The sequence below is a fragment of the Gracilinanus agilis genome, chromosome 2 (assembly GCF_016433145.1).
Source record: "Gracilinanus agilis isolate LMUSP501 chromosome 2, AgileGrace, whole genome shotgun sequence".
In the NCBI taxonomy this organism is placed as follows: Eukaryota; Metazoa; Chordata; class Mammalia; order Didelphimorphia; family Didelphidae; genus Gracilinanus; species Gracilinanus agilis.
Window position 1 is genome coordinate 609,853,641 of NC_058131.1, and position 9,457 is coordinate 609,863,097.

General features: G+C 38.3%; 1 protein-coding gene across 1 annotated transcript in view; it reads right to left on the reverse strand.

Annotated features, from left to right (window-relative positions):
* The window catches only part of PDE8A (phosphodiesterase 8A), a 106,213-nt gene that overhangs the window by 77,458 nt on the left and 19,298 nt on the right, over nucleotides 1-9,457 (reverse strand). The window contains exons 5-6 of the mRNA XM_044665487.1: nucleotides 6,995-7,083; nucleotides 1,484-1,562 (exon numbers count right to left, since the gene is read on the reverse strand). Of these exons, the coding sequence (XP_044521422.1) occupies nucleotides 1,484-1,562; nucleotides 6,995-7,083 (168 nt within the window). The remainder of the gene's footprint in view (nucleotides 1-1,483; nucleotides 1,563-6,994; nucleotides 7,084-9,457) is intronic.

Genomic DNA, 9,457 nt, shown 5'->3' on the forward strand with positions numbered 1-9,457 from the left:
CTCTCTCTCTGTCTCTCTCTCTCTCTCTCTCTCTTTCTCTGTCTCTCTCTTTCTCTTTCTCTCTCATTAGTTCAATTGTTCAGAGTGTCTAGAGACTTGGAGTTGCTATACATTCTATAGCTCATAAACTGACTGAAAAAAAAAACATGGTGGGATAGAAAGAGATATAGACCAGACATGGGATCAGAAGACTTATACTCAGATTCCAGTGCACTTATAACTATATAACGTTAGTTTTGTTCTTTTTCAGTCATATCCAACTCTTCAGGACCCGATTTGGGATTTTCTTGGCAAAGATACTGGAGTGGTTTGCCACTTCCTTCTTCAGCTCATTTTACAGATGAGGAAACTGAGGCCAAAAGGATTAAGTGATTTGCCCAGGGTCACACATCTAGTAATTGTCTGAGGCTGGGTTTGAAAGCAAGAAGTGTGACGCAGCTAGGTAGCATGGTGGATAGAATGCCAGGCCTGGAATTGGGAGGACCTGGGTTCAAATATGACTCGAGACTTTTCCTAGCTTTGTGTCTCTGGGCAAGCCACCTAGCCCTGATTTCTTCTGTCTTAGAATTGATGCTATGATAGAAGGTAAGGGTTTAAAAAAAGAAAACAAGAAGTGATTAGAAAAGATAGGCAAAGATCTAAGGGGAATTGAGTCTTCTGGACTCCAGGTCTGATGTTCTATCCATTGCACTATCTAGACAAAGCACTTAAAGCTCTCAGAACCTCATTGACTCCTCTGTAAGCAATATATCATAGATGATAATGCTTCTATCACTGATATCTCTGGAGGATTGAATGACATTCCATATGAAAGGTACTTTATAAACAAAAAATACTATTTAAATGTGATTACATACATATTACACACATAACATATAGTACACACATATAACAGATATAGTATACATACAATATACATACGTCATATAATATATATTATATAGCATGTACATAATGTCTATAATAATGTGTTGCACGCATGTACATAAATAGTACGCATATAATATAGTATAGATATAGTACACACATATAATTATAGTACATGCATGTATAGTACACATGTACATAAACACACATGCATATGTAGGCAAATTACAGGGCTTATTTCCAGGACATACTCAGAGCTACAAATGAGATTAAATTTCTTTTTTTTTAAGAGAGCAAAGTAATCAAAATAAATGTGATTATCTTTACAGTATTTAGTAGCTCCCAAAGTTGCCATTAAAAGATCTACCAGACCTCTTTATAGAAACAATATTTGATTTAAATGAAATATTTTATTTGATATGCTAACTTTCTTGTTTTCTGGATCTTAGAGATTAATAATAATAATTGTATGGGTTTTCAACTTCTTAAATGTCCAAAGCAAAATAACAACTAGCCTTCTCACTCCCCTTCCAAGAGAAAAAAAGAAAAATTAGCATCATTTGTTCTAAACCAAAAAAGCAAATTTCTAACTTTTAGTAAAAAGTTTGTCACAAACCTGTATGATGTGATCTTCACTTTTAATTTCAATGGCTTCTTGACTTTTCTCTAATGCTGTAAATATTGAATTGCAAGCCCTTTGTGGGTAAAAAACAAGAATTGATTAGAAAAGATGTAGCTACACAGTGTTTTTAAGTGGAAATCAATAGAACTGCTTTTATGGGTAGATAGAAAAGGAGCTATAAAATAGGAGTCTTTGAGGGGCACTAAAAAGCTCTGATCATTAAAAACACCCCTTTATACTTCCCACAGCTTTCATTTGCAATGTCCCTTTAAAAGTCTCAGGTTCATTGCATCTGGTCCCAGCCCTGTCATTTAGGAAAGGTGAATGCATTAACAAGGATAACTAGCTGTGTGTTCTTAGACAAAGTATTTAACTTCTCTGGGTCTTAGCTTCTTCATCAGTAAAAGGAAACAATTATATTAGAGTCTCAATAATATCTTTAAGTCCCTTTGGGTTCTAAATAAACAGAATTATGAACTCTAAATATTGACTTTTAAAGCTTAAGACAGAAAGAACAATTACTTAATTTTTTTCTTTGACTTATAAAAGTAAGCCTCCATTAGGAGTAGAGTAGAAGAGATTTGTGAATTGGGTGTGAAGTTAAAATAGAAGTCTTTTGGAGTCCCTTCCAACTCTAGGATACTAACAATTCTATACATTTTGAATTTTTTTCATTTAAAATTCATTCTGATTTCATATTTCCCATCCACAGGGAGAGAAATAGAGCATGGAAAACTTCTTGTCCTTGCATATTCTTGCTCATCTCTCAATAGTCAAATCTGGTGGTCTTTCTATCCTTCTTGTTCTTGACCTATCTGTTACATTTGCTCCAGTTGACTCCTTCTGGATCCTTTTTCTTTTCTACATCTTCATGACTTGACTTCCTGGTTCCCCTCATGTGTATCTGAACATTTTTTCTCAGATTCCTTTTTTTAGGTTCAGTTCCATATCACATCCCTAAAAACAGTAGATGTTTCCCCAAAATTCTATCCTAGGACGTTTTCTTTTCCTTCTTTTCTCTCTCTTGATAATCTTATAAGATCCCATAGTTTTAACTATGATCTCTAAGCAGATGACACCTAGAGCTACACAGAATCTTAGTGCAGTTTTAAATAGGCTCAGTATATTTTCAATAGGGTTAAATAAATTAAAACTGCATTAAAATTTTGGAGAAACCCTGTATATCCAGTGCCAGTCACATTCTGAGCTTCAGTCCCATATCACCAACTCCCAACTGGATAATTCAAACTAGACATCTCAGAGGCACCTTAAACTCAGTCTTTCTAAAACTGACCTCCTTATCATTTCCCTTAAACCCTCTCATCTTTCAAATTTCCCTATTTCTTTTAAAGACACCACCCTGCCCTCTTTCTCTCACCTTATGTTTTTAATCAGTTGCTAAATCTGGCCATTTCTACCCTTGTAGCTTCTCTCACGTCTGATCCCTGTTCTCCAATCACTCTGCTACCATCTTAGTTCAGCCTCTCATTACTTACATTACTGATTGTATCAATCTCCTCACTGGTCTCCTTGCCTCAAGTCTCTCACCCATCCAGTCTATCCTATGTACTGCTTACAAAGTAATGATCCTTAAACAATGATTTGACCATGTGACTCCTCTATTTGACCAACTCCGGTGGCTTCCTAATGCTTCTAGGATAAAATATAAACTTCTATATTTAGCTTTGAAAGCCCTAACCTGATTCCAACCTAGCGTGCCAAGTTCATTGGTCATTCCTCCTGCTCATGCATTCTGTGATCCAGAGAAATTGGCTTTCTCTCTATTTTTCACACACTACACTCCATCTACCTTTGTAATGGCTGTTCCTCCATGCCTATAAAGCATTTCTTCCTGACTGCTTTATAGAGTCCCTCTCTTCCCTAAGTCCCAGCTCAGGCATCATTTTCTATATGATTCCTTTTCTGATCTACCCAACTGCTAGATCATTCTCCCCCAAACTATTTGTATTTAACTATTTCATATATATTAGTATGTATTAACTTTCTCTATATTTTTATGAGTACCTGCCATCTCCCCCATTAGCATGTAAGCTCTTGAAGAAAAAGAATTCTCTGTCTCTGTCTCTGCCTCTCCCTCTCTCGTGCTCTCTCTCTCTCTCTGTCTGTCTCTGTTTCTGGCTCTCCTTGAATTCCCAAATGCCTAGCATAGTACTTGGAAAATAGTAAGTACTTAAAGAGTATTTATTAATGGATTGATTTGGGGGTGAAGAACTAGCCACCCTAGGCCCTTAATTTCTAATCTCTAAAGTGACAAAGTTGAGTGAGACATTCTCCCTTCCAGCTCTAATAGTCTACATGAGAAAGTTTTGCATTTGTTTGTTTGTTTGTTTTTCACTCACAAATAATTATCCTAAGTTTTGATAAGCTGTAGACTACTTTTTACTTTCTCAAAAATGCATTTTTTAATCTTTAACAACCAGAAAGACTCTATGGATCTATCCTCTGATTGAACTTGGAGGTTTAGTGACAGAATAGCTAAAGAAATGAGAGGAGTCACAGCTATTCTTTTATTTTTTAAACCCTTACCTTCCAACTTAGAATTGATGTAAAGTAAAGGTTCCAAGGCAGAAGAAGATCAGTAAGGTCTAAGCAATTGGGGTTAAGGGACTTGCTCAGGGTCACATAGTTAGGAAGTGTCTGAGGTCAGATTTGAAGCCAGGACCTCTCATCTCTATGTGGGGCTCTCTATCCACTGAACCACCTAACTGTCCCAATATATTTATTTTTAACTCTTTAACAAGTGGAAATATTCTATGGGGCTATCCTAGGATTGAACTTGGAGGTTAGTGTCAGAATAGAAAGAGAAATAGAGGTCACCATTTTATTCTTGACAATGGGCCTTTCTTGGCAGTAGAGCCAAGAAGAAATTCCTGTTAGATTGGATCGGAACCAGGACTCACATAAACATATGTATTGTTCTCGTCTGTGGCAAGAGATCCACAATGACCAGACTCTGTCAGCTTCTTCTTGTGTGCTTTCTTCCCCCATTAAACTATAAATTCCTTGAAGGCAAGGGCTTTTTTGGATTTGAATATCTAGCACTGTGTTAAATTAGGTACAGGGTCTGGACCATAATAAAATATAAAAAATATACCTATTGACTATTTTCATTTGAGACACTGGTCCTAATAAAATGTTGATGGCCCTGAGATGTCTCTCCAATTCTGCAGGAGAAGTGTGTTGTAGGGATTTCATTGCAGTATCTGTTTTTAGTCAAGAGCTCTCTGATCAGATCATGATCTATAGAGTTCATAAGATACCATCTTCTTTTTTATGCAATTTCAGTCCCTTTTTGTACCTCACAAAATGCCTTTGCTTCTACCATTGGAAAGGCAGATTTTATTGCTATTGTTCAGTCATTTCAGTTGGGCCTGACTCTTCAAGACCCCATTTGGGATTTTCTTAGTAGAGATAATGCAGTGGTTTGCCACTGCCTTCCTCATTTCATTTTCCAGATGAGGTAATTGAGGCAAACAAGCTAGGTGACTTATCTGGGGTCACACAGCTAGTAAATATTTAAGCTTGACCTGAACTCAGGTCTTCCTGGCTCCACTCTATCCATTGTGCTACCTCACTCCCCAGAAATGGAGATGGTGTAACCCAATTTTTTGATTGATCAAAACATGGCAAACTTAGAATGTTTAGTGAGATGGCTGAAGCAGAAATATATGGAAGTAGTTTCTTATAATTTGCTTAGCTGATACGAATGATATAAATAGTTAAGTGGCAGAGGGCAGAGAGCACTGGGTCTGGAGTCAAGAAGACCTGTGTTCAAACCCAGCCTCAGATACTTACTTGCTGTGTGACCTTGGCCAGGACGAGTAACCTATTTGCCTCAGTTTCCTCAATTGTAAAATGGGGATTATAATAGGATCCACCTTACAGAATTTTTGTGTGGATAAAATGTGAAAAAAGACTTAGCATAGTGCCTGGCAGATAGAAGGCACTATATAAATGCTTATTCCCTTCCCTTCCCCTTCAAGGACAGAGAGGCTCTGCCAACCATCTCACATTGGTGGTGTTAAATTAAAGCCTCTCAGCCCAGTAGACCAATTACTATCTTTTTTTTTTAACTTTATTTTTTTGCAGTGACAACTGAGGATGCAGGTTCTGGATTGTTTTTCCAGGAGTGTTGATGGGTTTCCTGAGCCATCTACTCTCTACTGGCAGGGTCCTACTGGCATGCACTGATGAGGTGATTGTCTGGGGCTCACAGGGCAGCTCATGGCCAGGAAACAGAGTTTCCTCTTTACTGGGTTAACTGGATTATATGGTGATTGAAACTGTAATCTTGCCCTCTTGAGTATCCTTCCCTGATCAATGCTGTTAAATGACACGGCTTCATATTTCTACATGCCTAAGGGATAATTCCATCAAAGGGCTTAGACCTGTAGGACCATCACTGGTTTAGAGTTCTGATTTTTGCTTTTAAATCAAATAGAAATCATCTGCTGTAAATTTAACTGTTTCCTCAAGCTACTTAACAGCATTGATTAAAAGCACTATGGTGCAGGGGAAAGAATTTTGGTTTTAGGACTCGGGGAACTTGGATTTTAATCCTGTGTTTGGCACTTGCTCTCTTGAACAAATTACGTTAACCTCACTGAATCTCAGCTTCCACGTTTGTAAAATGAGGAGGTTAGATGAGATGACCTCCAGATTCATTTCCAGTTTGGGGTCTATGATCCTTTGTATTATATGCTATCAGTGGTCCTCTTGACCCAGCAGGAAAGGAGAAACTCTCCCTGGGGGGTTATGGTCAAAGCCCAATTCAACATGTCAACCAGACCAGACCATGGCTACCAGTAGCGTGCTCATATAAATGAACTGAATTGGATCTATGAAATACATCCCTAAGTTTATTTAATTGAATTCCCACCATCTGACTTCAGTCAAACACTCCCTTAAAGAACACTCTCTTAAGTGCCCGGTCATCTAAAACACAGTGAAGAAGTGTTGGATTGGAGGAAACATAGAAAGAATACTTAATTTTGAGTCAAGAGACCTGGATTTGACTCTCAGCAGTGACAGTAACAAATTGTGTTAGCCTAGCCAGTCGCTAAACCTGAGTTTGCTAATCTGTAAACTGGGCATATTAAGTCCTCCCAGACTCCCAGGACCCCTGCAAGGAAAGTGCTTTGTAAAATTAAAGCATATGAGAACGTGAGTTATGATTATTGCTGTTCTTAAATAGCAGCAGGCTCCTGACCGATCTTAGGTTGTCCCAGACTGCCATCGAACCATTTATAGCTACTCTTTAAGTATACAATCACTTAGGAGTCCACCTAATGGTTATTTTGGCCAGACCATCTAGTGAGAATGCCCTGACTATTCTATACGGGCAGCAAAAGTTGGCAGAGGCAATCTGGATGGCCAGACATTTATTACTCTCCAGTTCCACAAATAACGAGTCAATTATAGCTACAAAGTCACCCTCACTGCATCATTCTACCCTGACATGCTTATTCAAAGTGACAGAATTACCTTAGTTTAAGTTGTGATCGCACCTCGCCAAATTCCAGCTGAATTAGTTCATTGTAACAGGCCATGATATTGGAGTTCTCTATGTATCTCTATAAACAGAAAGGCAGGAATCACTTTGGTTTTAATGTGTTTCTGTAAATAATTACAGTATCTTTAACCAAAAGGAATTAAGTCTTCCTAAGAAATCTCTTTGGACAGGGCTACAGGTTAGAAAGCTTGCTAAAAAGCGTCTGGCAAAAAGCTCCGAGGTGTTTCATTATATTCAGCAAGAATGGTGGAGAAAACATTTTTTAAAGCAAAGTTCCAAGTCTTAAATTTCTTTGTAAAAAATCAGTAATTCTAAGTCTGAATATCTTTAGAAGCCTTATCAGTACACTCATGGTCAAAGAAGTTCATGCTGTGTTTATGTTATTACAAAAGACTGAAATCTTGAGTAGAAAAAATACCTTATAATTAATTATTTAAGCTCCTGTTTACATTTTATTGTCAAGGTTAATTCTTTATTGAAAGACAATCCTTTGCCTTCCTTAAATAAAAATGTTAAAGACCATATAGCTCATGTCCATTAGTAAGTTGCAATGTGCTTGAATTTCCCCAAAGGTTGCATTTCATAGTATAGACTTTGGCTCAGTTCACTAAATCCTCATTTAAACATTCCACTTGTTATTTTTCATGGGAGGAAAATAAATCTCATTTCCTTGTTAAGGAGGTTAATTTGCTTTTAGCCATAACATTTCTTGGGCACAAATATTTCAGGGAGACCAAAACAATTCACTAAGTTCCCAGCAACTCTTAACCCTTGAAAAATATCCATTAAACTGTTTCACAAAGTCATCTTGGAAGTCACTGCATTCCTTGTAGTCACTCTTTTTATCCCATCTGGAGCATTCAGTAAGATTATAAAAACACACTGGACCGCATTTATTAAACCTTGTCTTTTGGGTACATTTTCTGGTTTGGCCACATTACTTGAATGGACAGGTAAAATTAACTCATAGGTCCAACTCTACATGGAGTCAGGGAGACCTGAGCTCAAATCTAGCCTCAGACACTTACTAGCTATATAACCCTGGGCAAGTCACTTAGCCTCTGTCTGCCTCAGTTTCCTTACCTGTAAAAGAAAGCAATAATAATAATATCTATCTTCCAGTGTTATTGTGAGGATCAAATGAAATAATATTTGTAAAGAACTTAGAAAATCTTAAAACATGTGTGTCAGTCACTACTACTAGTACTACTACTACTACTATTACCACCACTACCACTACTATTACTCCTCCTCCTCATCCTCCTCTTACCATTGGATCCACTATCCTCTTGGTAGACCATCTGTTCTGCCACTGCTACCCAAGGTCCTTTGGGCCTTGCCATCTGCCCTGTTATTCTCCTTGCCAAAACCCAAGTACCAGTTGGCCTTTCCATCTGCCATGATCTGAACCCTTTTTTATATGCTCTCTCTTCCAGTTAAAAGTATGAGCTCCTTGAGAGAGGGTATAGTCTCACTTTCTATTTGTATTCTCATCATTTAGCACTGCTTTCCACATAGTAAGCATTCATCAGTGCTGTTTTTCTATCTCATTCCGTGTTCTCTTCTACTCTCCATTTGCTCCTACTTAAATGTCTATCCTGCATATCCCCAAAGCCATCAAAAGCCCCATATTTTAAATACACCAGCAGTAGGCAGCATGGACCCCTGTGCCTTTAAATTAATTATGAAGTATAAAAACAGGCATTGCTATTACAAGAACAGGAAAAATTCATCAGTTGCCAAAACAATGATGACGAGCAGGTAGTTAGCCACTTCTGCCTAATGTCTCACGTGACAGTCAATGCTGACTGTGTGGTCAACTTCATACTGATGTGGTTGAGGAACCCATTCATTGTCCAGGGCTTGGCTCAAAGAGATAGTCTGAGAGTAGCTAGAAAATTCAGCCAACCTGCATGTAAAAGCAGAGCTGACTCACCATCAAGTGGCAAGGGGAGACCTCTGTGCTTCAGGTAAGAGGGTGGCTGTACAAGTCTCCCCAGTAGAGGTCAGGTAATGGACAAAAGAGTTCTGACTCTAAAAGGGGGCCCAATTGAGAAGAGCAATATTCTGCTCCTTCCTTGTGGAAATGAGCTGTCTCCATAGGAACTGCATACCATCTGCCCAGCACTGTTCTCAGGGAGGGAATTGAACAAAGGAAGAAGAACATGTGTTTTCATGAGCAAAGACATGGCCACCCATACAAACCATTTGTTTTCTCACCAAGCCATGATGTCTAAGACATGTGAAGACTGATGGAAGTGCTCTCTCTCTCTCTCTCTCTCTCTCTCTCTCTCTGTCTTTCTGTCTCTGCCTCTCTCTGTCTCTGTTTCTATCTTTCTGTCTCTGTCTCTCTCCCTATCTCTTTGTCTTTCTGTCTCTCTGTGTGTCTCTGTCTGTCTGCCTCTGTCTCTGTCTCTGTTTGCCTCTCTCTCTCT